This window comes from Cetorhinus maximus, chromosome 12 (genome assembly GCF_964194155.1).
Source record: "Cetorhinus maximus chromosome 12, sCetMax3.hap1.1, whole genome shotgun sequence".
In the NCBI taxonomy this organism is placed as follows: domain Eukaryota; kingdom Metazoa; phylum Chordata; class Chondrichthyes; order Lamniformes; family Cetorhinidae; genus Cetorhinus; species Cetorhinus maximus.
In genome coordinates this window covers 97,670,823-97,695,376 of record NC_135890.1, presented here as the reverse complement: position 1 = coordinate 97,695,376, position 24,554 = coordinate 97,670,823, and the positions used below count along the sequence as shown (strand labels likewise).

At 40.3% G+C, this 24,554-nt stretch overlaps 1 protein-coding gene across 1 annotated transcript; it reads left to right on the top strand.

Moving 5' to 3' along the window:
• The first annotated feature begins 808 nt into the window (after window positions 1-808).
• On the top strand, window positions 809-17,410 carry LOC144687735 (myosin regulatory light chain 2, ventricular/cardiac muscle isoform). The gene is made up of 7 exons (XM_078554182.1): window positions 809-917; window positions 3,651-3,740; window positions 12,031-12,106; window positions 12,186-12,290; window positions 15,300-15,378; window positions 15,484-15,532; window positions 16,354-17,410. Exons 1-7 carry the CDS (start codon window positions 915-917, stop codon window positions 16,456-16,458), a joined length of 507 nt encoding a protein of 168 aa, XP_078410308.1. The 5' UTR covers window positions 809-914; the 3' UTR covers window positions 16,459-17,410.
• Window positions 17,411-24,554: the final 7,144 nt, after the last annotated feature.

Genomic DNA, 24,554 nt, shown 5'->3' with positions numbered 1-24,554 from the left:
AGAAAGGCAAAGGCAGCAGATGCACAGGAACACCACCACCTACAATTCTCTCTCCAAGCCATGCACCATCTTGACTTGGAACTGCATCGCTATTCCTCCACTGTCGCTGGGTCAAAATCCTGAAACTCCCTCCCTAAGAGCACCTTGGGTCTACCTACACCACATGGTAGCAACGGTTCAAGAAAGCGGCTCACCACCACCTTCTCAAGGGCAATTAGGGATGGGCAATAAATGCTGGCCAAGCCAGCAACACCCACATCCCATGAAAGAATAAATTAAAAAAGTCATCCTGCTAAAGTTTACCATGTCACTGATGCAAAATGAGCAGGAGAAATACTTCTCTTTCATTGCCCTAATGCAATGTAGAGTGAGATTCCCATTATGGACTAAAAGCAAATTAACTTTCTTTTTTAACTGCTCTTTAAGTCACATTGTCAGGGAGACAGCTAACATGACCTTTGTCATTTAAATCTCTGAGTAAGCAGATACACTTTGATGATAGGCATGGGGTAACAGACCTGGGGTCTTGGAGCTTCTGAGAAATTCCAATGCTCTGCATTCTTGCATTGTTCTCTTTTAATTTAGCAAGTGCACATGTCACCCAGCTTCATGGCAGAAGACAAAGAGTAAGCCAAGGGCTTAGGTCAAAGTCTTAAAAGTAGAATCAGCTCTGACGCATAACATTTCTTTAACCTTGAGGAGTGCATACACATGCACACATTGTACTAGGGATCAGAGCTTGACACCAAATAGTTTCAAAAATGATAGGGGTGGTGTTTGGAGGAACAGGCTACTAATTAATGCCCAAAGTAGGAATACATTTATTTTTATACTTTACAAAGTGTATATATTGCAGTGTGTGATGTCTAGAGCATTGTGTTCCTCCTGAAAGCGACACTACAAGGGTCACAGCAATGGTAAGCATCTGTGTTTATGCCATATTGTGTTACATTGGAGGTCCACTGTGTAGCCTGTTCTAACACGGGAAAAGATGAGTGGAGTTAAACAAAGTAACAGTTTTAGCTGATTTTTATATTGCACTTACAGCAAGCTATCTTGAGCACATTATCTAGGCTAATACGCCACTGCAGTACTGAAAGTATTTTTTAAACTAGAAGCAAGATTTAAAGGGTAAATTGTGAAATATCATTTTTGGAACAGTAGTTTAATATGGAAGGGGTTTCTTGATGCAAAATATAAAATGATTAATATTTCCCTGATGCCTCTGCAGTTGTTAGAAAATAATTGAACCACATAGACAGGCAAGACCCAGATTTAGTTCCCAGTCTATACTGAATTAGTTGCTATCAGCTAAGACAGTGACAGCAGTTCTCCAATGACTATAGCATCCTAAGGTAAACAGGGAGAAAATCAGCCCTGGTTCATTAAGTGATACTTACTGGTAAGGCTTGAGTTTGACTGGTGACATCTGCTGTCCAGATTCACATATCAAAAGTCCTGCAGCCTGTAGAACTGCACCTCCACAAGTAATCAGTCCTTTCAGGAAACGAACACAACGAATTGGCAGGAAATAAAGGGAGGAAAATGTGAATGGGATTCCATGCTGTTTTTATGGGAATTTGCAACAGGGTTTACAGGATTCTGCATACTGAGCTGTAACATTTATGCTGCTTTCCATTTCTTAAAGGATTTAATAAGGTCCTATTAAACAGATGATAAGTCCTTTAAGATTTTGTGGAGAGAACTATAAAATATAAAGACCTGTATAATGCTGTAACAGTGAAGTTGCTGTTTGTTGTACTCTGTTACATGTCAATGCCTAGGTTGAGTACTGAGTTTCCTTCTATGCGATGGGTGAGTAGAAACTATGTGATGGTATAATATTTGTTCAAGTGGCGGCACATTCATCTCTGAGTAAAAAGGTTGTGGTTTCAAGCCTTCACATCAGAGTCTTGAGTGCATTATCTAGGCCAGTACTCTGCTGCAGTGCTGAGGGACAACTGTCCCATTAACTGAAGTCCCATCTGAATCAGTCAGATGGACACAAATACTCCCATGGCATTGTCCAAAGAACAGAGGAGTTCTTTTGGTGTCCTAGCCAACAGTTACCCCTCAACCATCACCACCCAAACAAATTACCTGGTCATTTATCTCATTTGTTTGTGGAACCTTTGTGTGTACAAATTGGCTACTACATTTTCCTACAACAGTGACTGTGAAAGATTTTGGGATATCCTCAGGTCATGAAAGGTACTATATTAATGCAAGTTTTTTCTATGCATCTTATAAAACAACACATTTTTATGGGGCAAACAGCTTCATTCTGAGTAGATAATGCAAATAATTTATAGCATAATATACAATAATGGAACTAGTGATGAAATGTGAGTTTTTCGTGGGCTTTTTCCTCAGGCTGCAAAAAATGTTCCTTACTGATTCAGCTGAAGTAATCCATTCAATGTACCTCTTTAAGAGATGACCCTATGGCAATCAGTGCAGTATATGCTTTTGTTCCTGTATAGTGTGAGATCCTCACTGGTAGTATTTTTTTTTAAAGGGCAATAACTGTTTGCCAATTTATTTCTTTTTTAGGTCCTAGTGGTAATTTTATTGGTCACCAGACTGGCAATAAACACTAGAAAAAACACACACTCAAAATAATGTTTAATAAGCAACAGTGCGCTGGAGTTCAGCTAAAGCTGTTGAGGCTGGGAGTGTGTATTGAGGCAGCAATCCAAATGAGAGGTTTAGACTGCACTGTCATAGTTTTCAGGAACAAAACTTGAGGAATGAGGAACATTATGTAAACTTGAGATTGAATTTAAGACCATATCCATCCAATGGAATGTTCATATTTACACTGTTCCATAAAAGAAACCTAGAAAAACATTAAGCTATTCATAGAGATTTTCCAGTACTTCTGAAAATGTGCATCTCCAGTCAAGTGGGACTTTCCCCCCCACCATGAAGATGTGTCCTTGACCATCAGCTAAATCTCAGCTTGTGGTCCAATTTACATGTGGGGGTGGTGGGGGGAGAGAGGAGGAGGGGGGGTGGGGGGGGGGCTCCCCAGCCTCCAATGGAAAGCCATGAATAGAAATGACAACAGTAGCCACCAAAAATGTTTCTGCTGCTCAACTTGTACATGCCTTGCGCTGAGAATAACTCTGTATGGTCCTCTGCTGGAAAAACTGTATGACCTCCATCTGCCAAGGATGCCAAGGGAGGGAGAGAGGAGCTGAACTGGAGGCACAAGTTAAGCAGCAATTTTTAGGGAGTGGCGGAGACTGGAATGTGATAGGGTGCGTCTCCAAGCAATTGTCAGGCCCCATCTGCTACAGGTCTGACAAGACTAAGGTGGAGGGAAACAGGACAAGCAAGAGTTGAATTTCCCTTTCAGAATGTTTTTTGATTGTTGGTCTGCTTGTTAGATGTGAAGTTTTCCACTGTCCATAATATTATGCTACATGATGTGTAGGACATAAATAAAACTACTAGCATTATTGTGCTTGATGACTTTTATAGTTACCTGCTTGTTTCTGATACATGATACTTCCATATTTGTGTGATTTACCCTTTTATCCTCATGGCAAGACTGCCATCGCTCACTATGCCCACTGAGGTCGTATCCATGCTGTACATCAATACCTGTCTTTCTAAATGCTGATCAGATATTTTATTGTTTTTAGTCTCCCAAGAAGGCAAAGAAGAAAATAGAGGGAGCAAACTCCAATGTGTTCTCTATGTTTGATCAGTCACAGATTCAGGAATTCAAGGAGGTAATTTTGTTGAAGTCTATGTAACCAATATTGGGGCTTGGGGAGGAGGGGTGGGTACAAGAGATCATTAACCTAAAATGTTAACCCTACCTTCTTTTCTCCACAGATTCAGCCTGGCCTTCTGAGTGTTTCCATCATTTTCTGTATTTATTTCAGCTGCAGTATTTTGCTTTTTGTTTGACATCAGATAGGATTTCTCTAAAGGAAGCACTTTCTTGGAAAGGTAGACAAAGTGTCCCTTGTATAGGAAGTTAAGCAAGCAGTTGTGAGACACCACTAAAGCCTTAAGTTTGATCACTGATCATAACTAAGTTAGTTGATATTAACTGGGGAACAATAAGGATGGCATAATTGGACTATGTAGTCCAAAGTGTACTTTTTTAACCATTGTATAGTGATTCATGCAGTAAAGCACAAGTGTGAATGTCCTGTGAGCATAGGAGGGGTTTTAACTGTATGGTATCCAGGATCATAACCTGTGACATTCCTTTTGAATCCACTCCATTGCCAAAACCGCAGACTATCACTTCCATAACATTGCCTCTCACTGCCCCATCTCAGCTCACCTGCCTTTGTTACCTCTAGACTTGATTATACTAAAGCTCTCTTGACTCGCCTCCCACCTTCCACCCTCCAGAAAATTCAAAGCTCTGCTGCCCATATTCTAACTCGCACCAAGCCAAATTTACCAATCACCTGTGTTTGGTCACCCATCTTGGCTCTGGTTCCGCCGATGCCTCAATTTTAAAATTCTCATCCTTGTTTTCAAATCACTCCATGGCTTCACACTTTTCTATCCCTGTAACCTCCTCCAGTCCTACAACCTTCCAAGATCTTTGTGCTCCTCCAATTCTGGCCACTTGTGCATCCCAGACTCCCTTTGTCCCACTATTGGCAACTGCTGAGATCCTAAGCTCTGAAATTCTCTCCCTAAACCTCTCCACACTCTACTTTTCTAACCTCCTTCAAAGTGTTCTTTAAATTCTACCTCTTTGATCAAGCTTTTTTGTCACTTTAATGGGGAGGTGGTGGCATAGTGGTATTGTCACTCGACCAATATTCCAGAAACCCAGGGTAATGTTCTGGGGACGTGAGTTCAAATCCCACCATGGCAGATGGTGAAATTTGAATTCAATAAAAATTTGAAATTAAAAGTCTGATGATGGCCATGAAACCATAAAACCCCCCCTGGTTCAATAATGTCCTTTGTGGAAAGAAATCTGCTGTCCTTACCTGGTCTGGCCTACATGTGTCTCCATACTTCAATGTGGTTGACTCTTAAATGCCCTCTAAACAAGGGCAATTAGGGATGGGCAATAAATGCTGGCCTAGCCAGTGCTGCCAACATTCCATGAAATAATTTTTAAAAACTTGTTGTAATATTTCCTTATGCAACTCAAGTGTCCCACTTTTCTTGATAACATTCCTATGAAGCACCTTTGGATGTTTTAAATGCACTATATAAATGCAAGTTGTTGTTGACTCTGAAAAGAAGAATTGTCACTTGGTTGAAGTGCTGGAGAACATGCATTATCAGTGGAACCATTCCTCAGTGTGAGTCAGCACTGGGGACTATGGTGATGCTGTAAGAGAAAGATCTACAATCATGGATCACGTTTCACACAATTTAATTTGTACAGCCACAGAATCAACTGATAACCATTGTTTTTCACTATGAAAGAACTAGAGATCAGAAATTACTGTTGGCAATATCAGTGGAAAAAAGCTAAACATGTTTGTATATTATTCCTCAGTGCATGATTTTAATTTAAGGTGGTTTTATTTCAAATAGCTTAGCACCTCAGCTAGAATAATGGACAAAGGAATGTCATACAAATTTGTTCAGTGTCTGTCTGCCAATACAGCCAACTGTAGTTTTAGCATTCTCAACCTGATTGCAAATAGGACTTTCAAGCTCCTTGCTCAATCACAGATGAACATTAATTTAGCCCAAAACTGTGTAATTAAGTAATTTCACAAGTGAAACGCTGTTTTTCATAGAGGTCATTGTGGAGGGCAATCCATGTGCATTTGATCACTGTGGGAGAGCACTGAAAAGCTTCAGTGCCAACAGGTCTGCACCTGTAACCATCAGTAATACTCATGACTTATTCTGCTGAAGTTCCAAGCAGTCTTGTCAGCATGAACTAATGACCTTTGTAGTTAACACTTTCAGTCTTACAAAATACATATCGTCGGAGCAGCCACGAAAGCAGAGGTTTAATGAATTAGTTTCTTGTAACCTAGATCAAATTAGCATCTGCAATACTTTGCTCCTGCGAAATAATTATGTGGGCTGACGAAAAAGATCTGCTCAGTGACTATGTTTTCATGTCTGTCCAGACCTAGGCTTTTCAGGGGAGACAGACACCATTTCACAACTCACTTTTTTTAACCATATCTTCTGTGTTTTACTTATTGAAACAGCTAATATTTGGTCACAGATATTGTTCCAACTAAGTAAATATAGTTCAGAAGACAGAATAAAACTTGGGAATGGGAGTCTGGTAATACCAATTTGAGGCAGTGGGCAGTATTTATTCTATTGACTATTTGAAGAAATATGGTGTATACCTGTTATAGAGTTGATTTTCCAGGCAACTTTTCTTTGAACTTTATTTACAAGACAGCAGCAGCAGCTACATGTGTGCATCAAACTCTATAACTACAGAAGAACTCTCCCCTAGAGGTTCCCCATGCTGCCAACTCATTGGTTTACACAGATTGTGTGATCTTATAACACAGGATTATTCTTAAAATTACAAGCCTAACGTTTATCAGAACTATAATTACCACATTCCTTCCCCTTTAACTTTTCTGTACATTTTGTATTTACAAGGATATTTATCTCATGACATTACAATATTTACACAGGACATGAAATTACAAGTTCAGTCTTTCAGCTGGTTGCTTGATCCATGTGGAACGTTGTAGCTCCACAACTTCCAAACCTTTTGCAGGAACCACATTCTCCGGAACTGCATTAACACCAGGTACCTCATTAGGCACAGGCAGTTCAGTGTTTTCCGCTCCAACAGAGGTATAAGGCATGTCTATTCTTGGTTGAGCAACTTCAACAGGAACCACATGTTCAGCAATGGTTACAGGTGGAGCATCATTTTGTTGGGGTATCTCCTTTCTTCTTAAATGATCCACATGCTTATGGGTGATCCGGCCCTTCACTTCCATGTGGTACAACAATGTTCCGGTCACAGAGCTTACTTTACCAGGTAACCACTTTGCTCCTCCACCAAAATTCCTTACATATACTGCTTCTACAGCAGTAAATTGTCACTCACGACTATGCAAATCATGAGTCGCTTTTTGGTTCCCTTGACTTTTCTCCACCGTCCCCTCCAAATTGGGAAGTATTGGGCTTAGTCTTGTTCGAAGACAGCACCTCATCAGTAATTTTGCAGGTGTTGCACTCGTCATAGTGTGGGGGGTTGTTCTGTAGTGAAGTAGGAAGCCAGCGAGCCTAGTTTCCGACAATTCACCTGTTAGCTTTTTCATTCCTGCCTTAAAAGTTTATACTGCCCTTTCTGCCAGTCTGTTAGATGACGATTGGTACGGTGCAGTCTTCAGGTGGTTAATACCATTCAGGCTGACAAATCTTTGAAATTCAGCACTTGCAAATGCAGTACCATTATCTGAGACGATTACTTCTGGCAGTTCACGGATAGCAAAGCTTTGGCGTAATTTTTCTATAGTAGGGCCTGACATTGGCGACTTAACCTCATAAACGTCTAACCACTTGGAATGAGCATCTGTAATCAGTAGAAACATGGTTCCAAGAAAAGGACCAGCAAAATCTATGTGCAATCTCACCCAAGGTCTACAGGTCACTCCCATGGGTGTAATGGGGCTGCCACCGGCAACTCTTGTAGCTGTTGGCATTGCACACAGTGTTTTACCACCTTCTCAATATCATCGTCCATTCCCGGCCACCAAAGATAACTTCGAGCTATCATCTTCATTCGTGAGATTCCTGGATGGGCACTGTGTAGCTCTACTAAGAGTGGCTCCTTCCTTGTGAAGGAACGACTACTCATGCACCCATAATAGGATACCATCTTGACTGCTCATCTTGTGTCTTTGGTTGAAAAATGGCTTCATTTCATCAGAGACTGGTTCCTGGGACCACCCATGTAACACTTTGTCTCTCACTCGAGACAGGACTGGATCACGATTCATCCACTTTCTTATCTACCTGTCACAGACTGGTGAGGAATCCAGGAAATTCATCACTAATACAAGCTCTTGGGGAATTGGGACATAGTGTTTGTTCTCTTGCAAAGGAAGGTGCCTTAGGACATCGGCATTTGCTATATGAATCCCTGGTTTATGCACAAAAGTGAATTTGTATGCTGCCAAAATTAGGGCCCATCTTTGTATTCCTGCAGAAGCTATGGGAGGGATAGCCCTTTCCTCGCTAAGCAGACCCAAAAATGGTTTGTGGTCTGATACTTTTGTGAAATGTCGCCCATGCTCGTATTGGTGGAATTTTTTTACACCAAAAATAACCAACAGACCTTCCTTTTCGATCTGAGAACATCCTTTTTCAGCTGTGGTAAGTGTCCTGGATACATGTCCTATCGGCCTCTTTGTACCGTCATCCATCATGAGAGATAATACCGTTCCCACTCCATAGGGGGACGCATCGCAGGTTAGTACCAATTCCTTTGTCGGGTCGTAGTGCACTAACAAATTTGAAGACCGCAAGAGCTGTTTTACTTTCAGGAAGACTTCTTCTTGGGGTGACTTCCAAACCCGACGCTAATTTTTCTTTAGAAGTGAATGTAGAGGGGCTAGAACTGTAGATAAATTTGATAGAAATTAGCCATAATAATTTACCATCCCTGTGGTAATCTGAGGTGCAATACACCATTAAGAGAATGTGAGCAGATTGACCATGTGACTGTATTACCCAATGTATAGCTGTGTAGTGCGGGCTACAGTGTTAATCAGTAGTTCAGAATAGGGTCTGGTTGGAGAAACACTCATTGTGTTAATGCTCTGTTACTTGTGTTAATAAACAGCACATGCTTTATCTTATATTGGTCTCTGCATCTGCAGTATATTGTTTCCCAGCTCACCCACCGGTAGATAGGTGTGCAAACGTGTTCGCAAACAAAGCGTCTTGACAGAAGGAACATAACAATCCCGAAAAATGACTTAAGTTCAGAGACGTTCTTAGGTGCAGGTGCCTCTCTGATTGCTTTAATCTTCTCTTCAACAGGGTGTACTTGGGCATCTATCTGGTGCCTCAAACAAATGACTTCATTTGCCTGAAAAGTTCATTTTTCCATCTTTAGGCGCACTCCAGCTTCTAAAAATTGTTTCAGGATTTCCTGTAGATTAGCCAAGTGTTCCTTTTCTGTGAATCCAGTTATCAGTACATGTCCAGGTAGACCACAATTTAAGGTAGTCCTTATAGTAAGCTCTCCATTGTCCTCTGAAAAATGGCACAGGCCAAGAAAACACCACCAAAGGGCAGGCGTGTATATTATATAACCCTTTGTGGGTATTTATGGTCACAAATTCTCGGGAGGCATCATCCAGCTCTAGTTGCTGAGATGCATTACTCATGCTTTGTATATGTTGTCCCTCCTGCTAGTTTGGCATAGAGACCTTCAGTCTTGGGAATAGGTAATAGGGTACCTGTCCAGTTTGGTTGCTTTGTTGACCGTTAGTTTATAGTCCCCACATATCCGGATGGTCTGGTCCGGTTTAAGGACAGGGACCATGCGTGGGCTGCCCACTCTGAGAACTGAATCACTTATGTGACACCAGCCTCTCTAGCCGGTTCGACTCAGCGTCAACCTTCTCTCTCAGGGCGTATGGCACTGGTCTTGCTTTCAAAAAGTGAGGGGTTGCTTCTGGGTCCATTTAAATCTGGGCCAGTAGGCCTTGGATTTTTCCCAGTTCATCCTTGTAGACAGTGTCATTTTTTTTTTTAAGCAGCTCTGGCAGTTCCCCTGGTTGCAAATGAAAGATTTCAGCCCAGTTTAATTTAATCTCTTTCAATCAATCACAACCTACAAGGCTTGATCCTTCACTGTCTACCATCAGCACTGGTAGCTGAGCTGTTTGGCGTCTAGAATGAACAGTTCCTCTGGTGATACCTTTTACCTGGATTTCTTCGCCTTTGTAGGTTTTCAACTTGGTAGATGTTTGTTCCAAATGTAATTGTTGATCATCTTTATTTAGATATCTGAAAGTGTGTTATCCTATTACAGTGGTAGAAGCACCCGTGTCTCCTTCTATTTTTAAGGGTTTACCGTTCACTTGCACTGTGACAATAATTGGCTCTGTCTTCCCAACTTTCATGTTGAATAATGAATAAATGTCAGAATTGGTTGTTTCTGGCTCTTCTACACTACAGACTTCATTGGACTTCGATTGTTGCCTGGAAGCCTGTTTAAATCTCACTTTGCAATGTTTCAATATGCGTCCATGTCTGTGACAAAATTAACACTCTACCTTTTTAAATTGCCAATCATTAGGAGAATGATTGTTTCCACGTCAATAAAAATTATTTTTCGACTTTGCTGCTAAGCTGTTTCCTCTAAATTTTCAGTTAGCAGAGGTTGTTTCCGGCTTCGTGGCGAAGTCCCAGCTTTTCACGCCACTTTCGGCTGACTGTTCCTGCCCAACTAGGAGAACGGTGCCATTTTGCACCCCATGAATTGCTTGTGAATCCCTTACACTGCTTTCCATAGCAAGCGCAATTTCTAACGCTTTCTTAAAATCAAGATTCACTTCAGCCACAATCTTCGCTGAATAGCATCACCACATACTAAACTATCCCTGAGCATGTCATTCTGGGTTTCACCAAAATCACAATATATTCCATTAGTTGTTTTAATTTTGCCACGTAGCAATAGTCTCCCCTGGAGCTCTATTACATGAATTGAACCTGCTCCTCTGCATTGCAACTGAGGGCTTGGGTTGAAAATGTCACTTAACAAGATCTAATTCACTGAAGGTCTTCAAATCAGGAGCACTGGGGGCCGTCAAGCTTTGAATTAAAATGTAGGTCTTGCTCCCACAAATATTCAGGAGAATCGCTCTCCTCTTTTCCTCCCCCATGATTTTGTTGGCTTGAAAGTAGAATGCAAGATGTTTCTATATATTGAGATCAGTCATTTGTGGCTGGGTCAAAGGGATTGATGCTGCTAAACTGTGGCATCTCGGATGAGTATATATCTTTCTTTTTTTTTACAAATTATCTTCGATACTCTCAATCGCTGAGTGAGGGACAGCACCGGATCTGATTTATCCTCATCACCAGTTTGTTCTAGAGTTGATTTTCCAGGCAACTTTTCCTGGTGGAAACATTGAACTTTATTTACAAGATATCAGCAGCCACTACATGTGTGCATCAAACTCTATAACTAAAGAACTCTCCCCCTAGGGGTTCCCCAGGCTGCTAATTCATTGGTTTACACAGATCATGTGATCTTACAACACTGGATTATTTTTAAAGATACAGTCCTATGTTTACCAGAACTATAATTACAACAATACCATTTCATTATAAGTAGTAAACAAAGGAAATCTTCCCTATATCTTTCTACTTCTCACACAGGTTCTTGTGAATCCTGTGGAAAGGAAAAACTAACAATCTTCCCCCTGAATAATATGTTATCTCCACACTAATTTTTACAAAACTAAAAGTCAATAATGAGGGTAAAGAACAATTACTAATGCATAAAAATAACTCCTGTGTTGCCAGTAGATTTTGTCAATTTTATGTTGATTTTATAGAATTATCATAGCATGTTGGTACAAATTTATCATCACTTCTTTACTCTTGTACTCCATGCTGCTGTTTATAAAACCCAAAATGCTGTTGGCCTTTTTTGTGGCTGCATCTACCTGTGCTCACACTTTCAGGAAATTATGTATTTGAACCCTAAGGCCTCTCTCTGTTCATCAGCATTTTTCATTGAGTGTTTATTCCCATTCTTTGTTTTTCTTTGAGAAATGAGTGGGTTGCACGTGTGGACCTGTGTCTAATCACACCATAGTGCAGAATGTTATGGTTTTAAGAGTGGCCCATGAAGAAGACACAGCTTGAGGCTTTGGCCTTCAACAACAAATGATTAACACTGACATAGGCTAAAACAAGGAGCACTTTGTCTACTTGCTGTGTCAAACAGAGAATGATGTATGGTGTAGGGCACTGATTCACTGTATTAAATATGAGTTGCTGTTGAATCTGAAACATAAGTTATAACCAAAGATATCAGTTTTTAATACTCTATTGATTTTGCCTTGATGCCAGGCTTTCACAATAATGGATCAGAACAGGGATGGATTCATTGATAAGTCGGACCTTAGGGACACATTTGCCGCTCTGGGTTAGTTTTACTATTACAAACTGATTTTCACTGCTAAGGTCAAGAGACTTTTATTAATGGTTAGTAGTCTATTCTACAGGCCGCCTCAATGTAAAAAATGAAGAACTGGATGAAATGATTAAAGAGTCTGCAGGACCAATTAACTTTACAGTTTTTCTTACCATGTTTGGTGAAAAGCTTAAGGGTAAGTGAAATAAGTGATATTAATGAGTAGTTTACAAAAGAAAGCTACAGATTATTAGAATCATTGTAACTACAGAAGAGAAAAGCTTAGTAACTTGCCAACATTTTTGATAATTTGCAACAAAAGTTTGTGTGGTCCAGGTAGATACTGAGAGCTAGAACAATTAATTCACAAAAGAAATTGTGAACTTGGATTAAGATTTCTCTAGGGTGCTTCCAAGATTAGTTGATAATATTTCAATCTCACATTTTTTCCTCACTCCTTTAACAGTTCTATTTAAATGGAAGAAATTGATTATACAAAAAAAAATGCCTTATAATAAATTTTGGAATGTAGAATGACAATATTTCATGCACTAAATAACGAAAATAAGTTCAGAACATTTTACACCTTAGAACAATAGGGTAAAAGTAACTGTGGTATATTAGCAGACAAGTTCCTGCTTGCCCATCATCTCTGTATTCTCTGACCTACATGGGTTTGCAGTTTCTTCAAATTTAAAATGCTCATCCTTGTACTTAAATCTCTCCATGGCCTTGCCCTTCCCTATCTCTTTAACCTAACTCCAATGCTACAATGTCCCAGAACTCTCCATTCCTCTGACGCCTTGTGCAGCTGACATCATTTCCAAACCAGCAGCTTAAAATTGGACTACCATGTGGCAAAGAATTGTACTCGGCACAACCTGTGACCTCAAAGCCCAGCACATTCTCCACTGTGCTATTACCATCAAGCCAGGGGACCAGGAGAAGTAGCCAGCATACCTAAAAACCAGGTGCCAACCTGCAGGAGTTATATGCTGCAGAAGGACCATGGTACGGACAGAACTAGTGGTCATATAAGCAATGGAATAGATGAAAGCTCTGTAGTGCTGTCACATCCAGTTGTGAATAGCGGTGGGCAACTCAACAATTAACAGGAGGAAAAGGCTTCATGAACATCCCGATCCTTAATGATGTTGGAGTGCAGCACATCAGTGCAAATGACAAGACTGAAGCATTTGCAACAATCTTCATCAAGTGCTGAGTGAATGATCCATTTTTGCCTCCTCCTAAGGTCCCCACTATCAAAGAAGCCAGTCTTCACAGTTAATTATTCTTGTGCTCAAGAACCAGCCAAGGCTGTAGCCAAGTTATTCCAGTGGAATTACTACACTGGCATCTCCCTGACAATATGAAAAAATGCCCAGGTGTGTCCTATAAGCAAAAGCAGGACAAATCTAATCTGGCCAATTACCACCCCATCAGTCTATTCTCAATCATCAACAAATTGATGGAAGGGGTCGTTGACACTGCTATTAAGTGGCACTTATTCACCAGTAACCTTCTCACCAATGCTCCAGGGCCAGTCAGCTCCAGACCTCATTACAGAGTCAAAACATGGACAAAAGAGAGGCGAGCTGAGAATGATTGCCCTTGACATCAAGGCAACATTCAACTGAGTGTAGCATCAAGTAATCCTAGCAAAATTGAAGTCAATGGGAATCAGATGGTAAATACTCCACTGGTTGGAGTCATACCTAGCACAAAAGAAGATGGTTATAGTTATTGGAGCCAATCATCTCAGCCCCAGGACATTGCTGCAGGAATTCCTCAGGGTAGTGCCCTAAGCCCAACTATCTTCAGCTGTTTCACCAATGACCTTTTCTCCATCATTAGGTCAGGAATGGGGATGTTCACTAAAGATTGAACAATATTCAGTTCAATTTGAAACCCCTCAGGGAGGTGTCAGCTGTGGCTCAGTTCATAGCACCCTTGCCTTTGAATCAGAGGGTTGTGGGTTCATGTCCCACTCCTGGAAAAACCAAGAACTGTGATTGTACTCGAAAGAAGTTGAAACCCCTCAGATAATGAAACAGTCCATACTCACATGCAGCAAGCTCTGGACAACATTCTGGCTTGGGCTGATATGTGGGAAGCAATATTTGCACCACAAAAGTGTTAGACAATGACCATATCCAATAAGAGAGAATCTAATCATCCCTCCTGTGCTTTGCCAATGTTGATTTCCCCACCAACAACATCCTGAGTGTTCACCACTGGCCAGAAATCTAACTAGACCAGCTGAATAAATACTGTGGTTACAACAGCAGGTCAAAGGCTGGGTACCGAGTGACATATGACATCTCCTGATTTCTCCAAAGCCTTTCCACCATCAATGAAGCACAAGTCAGGAGTGCCCAAACACCCAGAAAGCTCCACATCATTCTGAATGAAGCAGCCTACTTGATTGGCCCCCCATCTATCACCTTAATCATTTACTCCCTCCATCACTGGTGCACCATGGTTGCAGTGCTAACAATCTACAAGGAGTACTGCAGCAATTTGCCAAGGCTTCTTCAACAGCAACTTTTAAACCCACAACCTCTCTTATCTAGGAGGACAAGAGCAGCAGTCATAATGGGAACACTGAGCTCTCCTCCAAGCTACACAGCATTCTGCCTTTAAATATATTGCCATCCCTTCATCATTGTTGGGTCGAAATCCTGGAACTCCCTGCCTAATAGCACTAGGACTGCTGGAGATCAAAAAGGCCACTCCCCATCACCTTCTCAAGGACAATTAGGGATGGGCAATAAATGCTGGCCTTGCCAGTGATACACAGCTCCTGTGAATGAAGTAAAAAAAGAAAACAAAATCGTGATCAGGGACAAATTGATTTTTCCAATTCCTACACTGAGGACATTAAAGCCAATTTCCACTGCTACCCAATTGATATGGGTTAACACAGGCAATGCCAGGGAACCCGAATTTGGTTCACAACATTGAAACTATCTAAATGTGACTTAATATAGATCAAAAAAGTAGTGGTGGGAACATTTACTGTGCATTTCCAGTGACTGATTGATTAATGAAAGGCTGGGAGAACCTGTCTGTCCTCTCAGTCAAAGGATGAAATAGCAAAATAACTTCCAAATGGGAATATGATATTTTAACTGCAAGTCATGGAATGTTACAACCTAACTGCAATAGGTAAATAAAAATATTATTATTTTATACAACTTCACAGGTACAGATCCAGAAGAGTCAATCTTAAATGCATTCAAAATCTTTGATCCTGAAGGCAAGGGTGTTTTAAGAAAGGATTAGTAAGTATATATCAGCTAATTTATGGCTAGTGCCTGGTACATAAATATATTTAATAATCCCAAAGTGTTTACATTTATTTGAACATTTTTTTCTTATTATCATAGTATAGAGCAAGTGTTGATGACCCAGGCTGAAAGATTTACCAAGGAAGAGGTAGGTTAATGAAAACAGTGGATCATCTTAAAAAAGAAAAATTGCAGAAAAATTGCAGACTTATACATAAGAAAAACAAAAAAGCAATTAAGGTAAACAAATCACCAGAAATTGGCCATTTTGAGATGGCTCTTTTTTTTAAACCTTTATTTATTTTCGGGTCATGTACCTTTCTGAGATTTTGATTTTTCTTACTCGATGATCATCATTTGTCACTCTCATGTGATACTCAAACCTGAGGAGCAAATCTGCAGATCTCTGTAACCTCTAAGTTGCTGCTGTTCCATAGATCAATCATTTCAAGTCGCTAATGACCAAAGATAACCATTTGTAAATGAGCCATTTTACCAACTATGGTCAGCTGTTGGAATGCCATTTTTAATCTTAGTTCAGTGCTCACATATCTAGTTGGGAGGGTGTTTCACGTTTATTAAAAACAGCTTGTTATTTTGAATAAAGTGTCTTTGAGTTTCTCTCCTGTAGTCAGTGAGGTGTGTATATTATCCTGTGAGTATATTGATCCATGTCTAAATACTCTCTTCCCCCAATTAGTTCATATTGCCAGGCCCCTGCTGTATCAGAAATAACCTTGAGGCAGATGCCAGGAGGTGCATGATACTACCGCACATTCTTGTTCTCTTCTGCCACTTCCAAAGAGATGTGTGACTGAGTTACTTCAGAAATAACAGCAATAAAGGAAACTTAAAGAAATATTGTCGCACTTAAATGTGGCAAAATATATCTATTAGAAGCTCTTAAAAAGCCTTGAATTTTAGATCTTAACATTTCATTAACACTTCATGTGTGAAATATCTTTTCAGGTTGATCAGATGTTCTCAGCTTTCCCTCCAGATGTGTCTGGTAACCTGGACTATAAGAACCTGGTACATATCATCACCCACGGAGAAGAGAAGGACCAAGAGTAAACAATTTTCTTTGCTACCTTCATATTCATCTGCACCTTCTTTGTTTCCTTCCCTCTTTAAATAAATGGAAACAAAGTTATTCTTCATGTCTTTTCTATGTTTTTTCTAATCCACAAGTAGAACATTATATTTTTTCTTTCACAGTTCATAGTATACAAGGAATTGAGTTCTATTTTTAAACTTAAGTAATAAGGCTTTTAGTTGGAGGTCTTTTGGTGCAGTGGTAACATCCCTATCTCTGGGCCAGAAGCTCCAGGTTTGAGCCCCACTTCAGGACTTGATGGCCACAGAAGGTGCTTTCATAACATGGCCAGACAAGTTGATTATCAGCCTGTAAATCCCTCTGATATGTCTGATAGCAGGCGGTAAGAATGGGAGAGTTTCCTGGTCAGCTATGCTGCAAACCACTGCAGTACCTTGCCAAGCATAATCATGGGCCAATCTAATGAAAGTCCATGGTCACCTATGCCCTCCTAGGGCATGGTACCTGAAGGAGGAGGAATAAGGCTGGTAAAAAGTGAAAATATTAATTAAAGAAAATGACTGTAGTTCATCAGATCAAGTGTACAGAAATAAAGCGTCCATATTAACTGAGGTGGAATTGAAGTAAAAGTATTAATTGTTCATCCTCTTTATATCAAGTCATCAAGTGAACAAAATCTTGGCTAAAGTATTTTGCCATTATTTGGAATTTAGTAACTAACATCTCCAGCATCAAGTTTTACAGAAACTTTGAGAGACGAAACTGTTTAATTCTAAAAAGTCATCCTATACCTTCAGATTGAAGAGTATTCAATGATCTTTTGTTACTTCAATGTATGTAGCTTGTGTGTGTTGCCTGTATGTTTCTGTAATCAGACACTGGAGCAAACAACCTCATTGAAACTGAATATTATGAACACTGCAACCATGTAGTAAGAGTGCAATAGGAAATAAAATATTGCAAATATGAGTTTGATTTACTTTTCAACTATGTAGGAAATAAATGCAGTTTGCTGAAAAAGTATTTTCAAATTTTAATGTATATCCCCCTCTTTTGTCTATACATTCCAACATTTCAAAATCAGAGGGAGTTAAAACTATGATTTCTGTAAGATGAGTCAGTCCTTAAGTGAGTTTTCGTCATTTTCTTTACATTACAGGATTCCAAAATAAATAGTTTTTACATATTACATTTAAAATGGGATTATGAATTTGTAACAACCGGATGAGGAGAGTTGAAACGTTTCCCTTCTTTTCCCACTCCTCGTTTACTCATAACAGGGCTTTTAATTTCAAAGGATGTGCTTGCCAATTCTGTAAGTGTTTAACTGTTTACATGCTGTGATGTACCAATTGGACATGGTTTCTTAAGTTTAGCAAAGAAAGGAGTTAGTTTTATTGTACTTACACCGGTCTGAGTAAAGTGATAAAATACGCACCAACTTTGATACACACACTTGAAGGGCCCCCCCAAACACACACACACACACACACACACAAATACAGATTACAGACTGAGGAAGGATAGGTTGTTCAAATTAGAGTCCATTAGTGAAAGGAATATACGGTCAGTGGCTCGGTGACTCTGCTGGTCAGATACTCCTTCGGTGGTCCTGATCTTAAAGTTGCAGCTGGTTAATTTGGTTGTTCCTCTAGATACAGTGGTGTTGAGCAGAATTTCTGTTTTAAAAGGTCCCTGTTAGCAGTAGGTGTGCATCTGCTTGGTCATGATCAGCAAACAGGCCTCGAAGTTTGTCAGGAAGGTGGAGAGAGCGAGAGCAAGGCTCAGTTCATCAGCATCAACTCTCTGCAAAATGTGATTTTTTTTTTAAAATGCACAAAAGGGGTTTGCTGGCCATACGACTTGTTTTCTGCACTGTCGGAGGGGGGAATCCAAATAAGGTTGTTCATGTACTCCAAAAGATAGCATGATTAGCTGATGTCTGCAAAGTTGCCTTAGCCATTGTCTCATGGCCCAAGTGATTAGATTTAATGCCCCATCTCCAACAGTTGAATCTTAGGTACTTGTCTTAATGCCTTGTTAATGACACAGGGGATAGGGTCTTTCACTTTCCTCAGGGGTTTATTGTCTCTGGTAGGGTCTTGCAGAAAGTCCAGTTTCCAGCCAGAGAATTAAAAATCATTAGTTCAAATAAGCACCTCTTCATGACAAATTACAACGAAAAATTGCTACTGTGTCTACCTCTTTTGGAGAGAAATGTGACTTACTTTGTTACGATTCCCCAGGGGGACCATAAACCAAAAGAATCAAATTTACTGAATGACCCCCAAATCAAGAGATTACCAACAAGATTCCACTTTTTGTAGCTTTTGCTTTAACACGAATCAGAACCAACGTAAATCAAACATGAATTAACAGGCAAATAATACTTCAAATAAAAAGGTAAATTTCACTTTAAATAGTCAATACAATGTAAGTTATGTCTTACACAACCACAAGCACCCACATCATTCCCCACAGACATGTGGCACCATATGTGGTTCTAGAGTTCTCTAATTCGGCCTCTGGTATGTCAGATCTCTCACTTTCCCACTCAAGCAATTTGGCCCTCAAGTAGCATTCACTGGCAGCCATATTCCATCCAAGGTCCCCAGAGATGTTCACCACCTAAAAGTCACACTCCTACAGAACCTCCATTGTGGCAGTATTGATGGCACAGATTTCCCAGAAACACCTTTATTTGGATCCTTTAAGAAACCCCGTTAAACAGTCTGGTCAGCTTTGGCGAGATTGAAGAAGCAGCAGTAAAATTATCCAGTTCACAAACCGTGCTCTAACTCTGTCGTCGGCTTTCCGTCCTGTTTAACCGCATCACACACATACAACTCCGTGTAAATGTGCCGTCTCTGCTCTCCCATTTTTCTGCAGCTCTCCTTTGTGTCTGCAACTCTCCTTTGTTACTGCTAGCCATGTGGCCTCCTTCTTAACTTAAGTTTCTAACGCTTCCAAGTCAATGGTTGCCAGGTCACATGGGCCAGTATTTCTTATTATCCAAGAAAATTATAATTGATCCCTTTTTAATTGGTGCAAACTCTTAAAAGTTCTCTTCAAACGTTCTTTAAAAAAATTACAAACTCCACAGGCCTTTTAAAGAAATTGCAAATTTTCTTTACTATACATTTCTGGGTCAAAAATAGTCACAACGTGTACTAAAATTCAATGTATTTACACTTGTGTCCATATTTTAACTCAAAAAGAAAGATTCCTCCAACTGAGGTTCATAGCCTGCTTAAGTTTCAAAGAAAATCCTGCATTATGTATGAGAAAACATGCCTGAAACATAATCCAATTTTAAAAGATGCAAAGACAGAGGTAATCCAGTGACCCTCTGAGCATCACACCTTTTCTCTCCCTTCTACAGCAGCCTTACGTCTTCCAACCCAAATAACCTTGAAGAATCTATTAAGTGGAAAGTCAGAACAAAGTGAATTTCCCTCAAAACTAATTAATATACGGGCATGGGGTTTTGCAACAGTAAAATTGTGCAGCTGTGGTCACTGAATTATACTATACATAAGGTTTATATTATCATACATGGCAAACTTAATGTATAATAGGGTTAGAAGTGAAAATGGTGGTTAATTATTAGCATTTTCCAGGACTGTTCAGGAAAATTGGAGACTATATTTTTGCCATTAGGTCCCCATGTTGATTCCTTTTCACTGAATTTGCTCCCTCAGCTGGCAAAGTAGGTTAGTCTGGGTATTAAGCAATATTGCATTCCACAACTGACCAATAAATGATTTGTTAGTAAACAGGAATTATGACATCCAAGATCATATCCCACTTTGTGATGCACTTTACTTGGCACTATTTTAAAAGGACCGTTTCAGAGATAACATTTAATTATTTTGGAAGGGATACAACTTTAAACCAAAAAAAATGCCTACATTCAATCCTTTGAACCATTTCCAATCATTAGTACAACATAATTGTTACTGTGCAATGTACATACAATTGAGGTGACTCCTGACATTGGGTGAAAATATAGATTCAAAGTTTATGTTAAGTAATTCTTTCACTGTGCACATGTGTGTAAACTTGAAGCAATTATCAGTCACATACCATTCTAAATGTTGTTGCAAGGTTCCCCTTAAAGGAACTCTCCAGGTTCCATATCTACTACCTACAACCATATAACAGGGCAATTTAAATCTTACTGCTAGCTGCTGATGGCTAACCTTTAAGCATAATTTATATATAATTGCGATGTTGTCTTTTCAAGGGGATTCAGAAACATCCTGAAACAGTGCTTGTCTGTGAAACATTGACAATTGTTTTACTCTTGTTTCTATGTAGAATTTTAACCTTTTGAGGACAGTATGTGTGCATTCATATTCAACTTTATGGAAATTGCTGCATTTCAGAGAATAAGTAATCAGTTTGAGAGTGCAATACAAAACTAGGATATTAACAAATTAAGAGTTCAGGAACACAAACGTGCATGAAAAGGGTGTTTTGGTGCCACTATGCAATGAGCTTTAACATATTCAACATCATGAAATGGGAACACATCTTTAACAACCTCCTATAGATGGTATTCAAATTTGCCAAACTAGCAATATCAATCCCATTCCTCTGACAGCCCCTGGCTGGGCAATTTCAATCACAAGAAATTTGCAGCATCTTTTTTCCATGTGTACCACTCATTCTGTTAATTCATATGTACGCTTATTTATTGGGCTTTACAGAGCTATATAGCAGTACTTCCCTCCAGTCTGTTGAAACTTCCGATTCTCTGCTTAGGCAGGTTCGACCAGGAATTGTGTGAAGACATGAGCGTTGTTACATCATTTATCAGCCCGTTTGTGGCTTTCAGGGTGGGGCTGGGTGTATGAAGAAGAAATGCAGTGTTATCACAGAATCTTAACAGTACAGAAGGAGGCCATTCGGCCCATTGTGTCTGCATCGGCTCTCCAATGAGCATTATGACTTAATGCCGTTGCCCTGCCTTTTCCCCATACCCCTCACCTTGTTTCTATTCAAATAATCATCTAATGTCATCTTGAATGCCTCAATTGAACCTGCCTCCACTATACTGCCAGGCAGTGCATTCCAGACCTGAACCACTCGTGTGAAAAAGTTTTGTCTCACGTCACATTTGCTTCTTTTGCAAGTCACTTTAAATCTGTGCCCTCTCGTTCTTGATCCTTTTATGAGTGGGAACAGCTTTTCCCTGTCTACTCTGTCCAGTCCCCTCATGATTTTCAAAACTTCTATCAGGTCTCCTCTCAGCCTTCTCCTCTCCAAGGAAAACAGTCCCAACTTCTCCAATCTATCCTCATAGCTGAAGTTTCTCATCCCTGGGACCATCCTTGTAAATCTCTTCTGCACTTTCTCCAATGTGTTCATATCCTTCCTATAATATGGTGCCCAGAACTGTACACAATACTCCAGCTGAGGTCTAACAAGTCTCTTTTATAAATTGAGCGTAACCTTGCTCTTGTACTCTTTGCCCCTATTAATAAAGCCCAGGATACTTTTGCTTTATTAGCTGCTCTCTCCACCTGTCCTGCCACCTTAAATGATCTATGTATACACCTAAACCTTTCTGCTCCTGCACCCCCTTCAAAATTCCACCCCTTATTTTATATTGTCTGTCCATGTTCTTCCTACCAAAATGCATCACCTCACATTCTCCACATTGAACTTCATCTGCTGCCTATCTGCCCACTCCACCAACTTGTCCATGTCCTTTTGAAATTCCACACAGTCCTCCTCGCAGTTCACAACTCTCCCAAGCTTTGTATCATCTGCAAACTTTGAAATTGTGCCCTGCGCACCAAGATCTAGATCATTAATATATATATCAGGAAAAGCAAGGGTCCCAACACCGACCCCTGGGGAACTCCACTACAAACCTTCCTCCAGCCCAAAAAACATCCATTGACCATTTCTCTCTGCTTTCTATTTTTCAGCCAATTTTGTATCCACATTGCTTCTGTCCCTTTTATTCCATGAGCAATAACTTTTCTCACAAGTCGGTTCCGTGGCATTGTGTCAAATGCCTTTTCAAAGTCCATGTACACCACATCAACATTACCCTCATCGACCTTTTCTGTTACCTGCTGAAAAAACTCCAGCAAGTTAGTTAAACACAATTTCCCCTTTAGAAATCTATGCTGGCTCTTCCTTACAAACCCATATTTTTCCATGTGACTACTAATTCTATCCCGAATAATTGTTTCTAGAATCCTGTCCACCACTGAAGTTAAACTGATCGGTCTGTAATTGCTGGGCTTATCCTTACAGCCTTTTTTGAACAAGGGCATAATGTTTGCAATTCTCCAGTCCTCTGGCACCACCCCTGAGTCTAGGGAAGACTGAAAGATTATGGCCAGTGCGCCAGCAATTTCTACTCTCACTTCCTTCAATATCCTTGGATGCATCTCATCTGGTACCGGTGCCTTCTCAACTTTAAGTACCGACAGTCTATTCAACACTTCCTCCTTATCAATTTTGAAGCCTTCTAGTGACTGAATTTCCTCACTTGTCACCATGGCCTGGGTAGCATCTACCTCCTTGGTAAAGACGGATGCAAAGTATTCATTTAATACCTCAGCCATGGCCCCTTCGTCCATGTGTAAATTCTCTTTTAGGTCTCTAATCGGCCCTACTCCTCCTTTTACCACCCTTTCACTATTTATATGCCTATAGAAGACTTTGGGATTCCCCTTTATGTTGGCTGCCAGTCTTTTCTCATAATCCCTCTTTGCGTCTCTAATATGCTTTTTCACCTCCCCTCTGAGCCTTCTGTATTCCTCTTGGTTCTCAGTTGTATTTTCCACCTGACACCTGTCATAAGCGCATTTTTTCTTCTTTATCTTAATTTCAATCTCCTTTTCCATCCAGGGAGTTCTGGACTTGTTTGCCCTACCTTTCTCTTTCGATCTTTCAATCTTTTGTTCAGTCTATCTGGCCCAGCTCCATTTTGTCATACCGAAGTTGGCTCTTGTCCAGTTAATTATTTTTACTCTGGATTGCCTATCGTCCTTTTCTATCATCACCGTAAAACGTACAACACGAAGATCACTGTCTTCTAAATGTTCCCCCACTGACACTTGATCTACTTGGCTCACCTCATTTCCAAGAACCTGGTCCACCCTGCATCTTTTCTTGTTGGATTGGACACATACTACTGTAGAAAATTCTCCTGAACACAATCTAGGAACTTTTGCCCCTCTCCACCCTTTACACTACCACTGTCCCAGTCAACATTGGGGTAATTAAAGTCCCCCATTATAATGCTTGCATCTCTCTGTAATTTCTCTGCAGATTTGTTCTTCTACGTCCTTCTCCCTATTTGGCGATCTATAGACTACACCAAGCAATGTAATTGCATCCTTTTTGTTCCTTAGCTCTAGCCAAATTGATTCTGTCCTTGAACCCTCTGAGACATCAATACCACCACCTCTCCTCCTTTCCTTTCTTTGTTATCTCTTCTGAATACCTTATACCTGGGAATATTTAACACCCAGTTCTGCCCTTCCTTGAGCCAGGTCTCTGTTATCGCAACAACATCATATTTCCACATGGCAATCTGCGCCTGTAACTCCCCAATCTTATTTACTATACTCCATGCATTCACATGCATGCATAGTGACCCTGATTTAGATTTTGTTACTTTCCCCCTTACTCCAATTTTACCTATTAACTTACTATTCTCTATACTAGTGCTATCTGTCCCTCCCAGTAGTTTTTGCACCCTAGTATTCCTCTCTAATATTTGCTCTTGGTTCTCACACCCCTGCTGAGTTGCAAAACAAGTTGCAAGGAACCCATCCAGCTTGTACAGGTGCCATTTCCCCCCGAGGCAGTCCCAGTGTCCCAGGAATCTAAAGCCCTCCCTCCTGTACCATCTTTCCAGACATGCATTCATCTGCCTTATCCTCCTACTTCTGTACTCACTGGCACGTGGCACAGGGAGCAATCCGGAGATTACTAGATTAGAAGTACTGCTTGTTAATTTTCTACTTAGCTCCCTAAATTCTGATTGCTGGACCACATCCCCCTTCTTACCTAATTCATTGGTCCAATGTGGACCACGACCTCTGGCTGATCACCCTCCCCCAGAAGAATGCCCTGCAGCCGC

What these genes read in the sequence shown, in the direction of transcription:
- LOC144687735 (XM_078554182.1), top strand. An exon ending in GGACACATTTGCCGCTCTGG is followed by an intron (nt 12,107 to 12,185) that starts GTTAGTTTTACT and finishes TCTATTCTACAG; the next exon opens with GCCGCCTCAATGTAAAAAAT. An exon ending in GGTGTTTTAAGAAAGGATTA is followed by an intron (nt 15,379 to 15,483) that starts GTAAGTATATAT and finishes TTATTATCATAG; the next exon opens with TATAGAGCAAGTGTTGATGA.